This window comes from Myotis davidii, unplaced genomic scaffold, assembly GCF_000327345.1.
Source record: "Myotis davidii unplaced genomic scaffold, ASM32734v1 scaffold496, whole genome shotgun sequence".
NCBI lineage: Eukaryota > Metazoa > Chordata > Mammalia > Chiroptera > Vespertilionidae > Myotis > Myotis davidii.
The window spans coordinates 7,707,744-7,708,103 of record NW_006289398.1 but is presented as its reverse complement, the minus strand read 5'-3'; the positions used below and the strand labels follow the sequence as shown (position 1 = coordinate 7,708,103).

Here is a 360-nt window from a genome sequence, read left to right as displayed (position 1 = left end):
GCCGCCCGCAGGGAGGACGGGGAATCCGCGGGGCTTGACAGCTCGTGACTAAGTGAAAAAGCAACAACTTGCTAACGATAACCGACAGATGCACTAACACGCGGGGATCCTGCAGCTGTTCCCCGGACTCACCTGTAGAAATCGTGGGACCGCCACTTGGACCTGCAGAGGGGACAGATCAGAGGCTCCCTGTTCCTTCGACATTCCTCTGCCCCTGGGAAGAGGATAAACCGCATTATTCGTCATGATTGTGCACAGGGGCCAGTACTGGGTCACAGGGAACCTCGGACGCAGCACCGACCCGAAAGCAGCAGAGCAGAGGAAGTGCCACGTCATCAGCGATCGCACGGCTGCGACGTG

The 360-nt window shown here is 58.9% G+C and overlaps 1 protein-coding gene across 1 annotated transcript in view; it reads right to left on the bottom strand.

Annotated features, from left to right (window-relative positions):
* Positions 1-360, bottom strand: part of MAP3K1 (mitogen-activated protein kinase kinase kinase 1, E3 ubiquitin protein ligase) — a 26,334-nt gene that overhangs the window by 20,074 nt on the left and 5,900 nt on the right. The window contains exons 7-8 of the mRNA XM_006761819.2: positions 133-214; positions 3-48 (exon numbers count right to left, since the gene is read on the bottom strand). Coding sequence (XP_006761882.1) covers positions 3-48; positions 133-214 — 128 coding nt within the window. The remainder of the gene's footprint in view (positions 1-2; positions 49-132; positions 215-360) is intronic.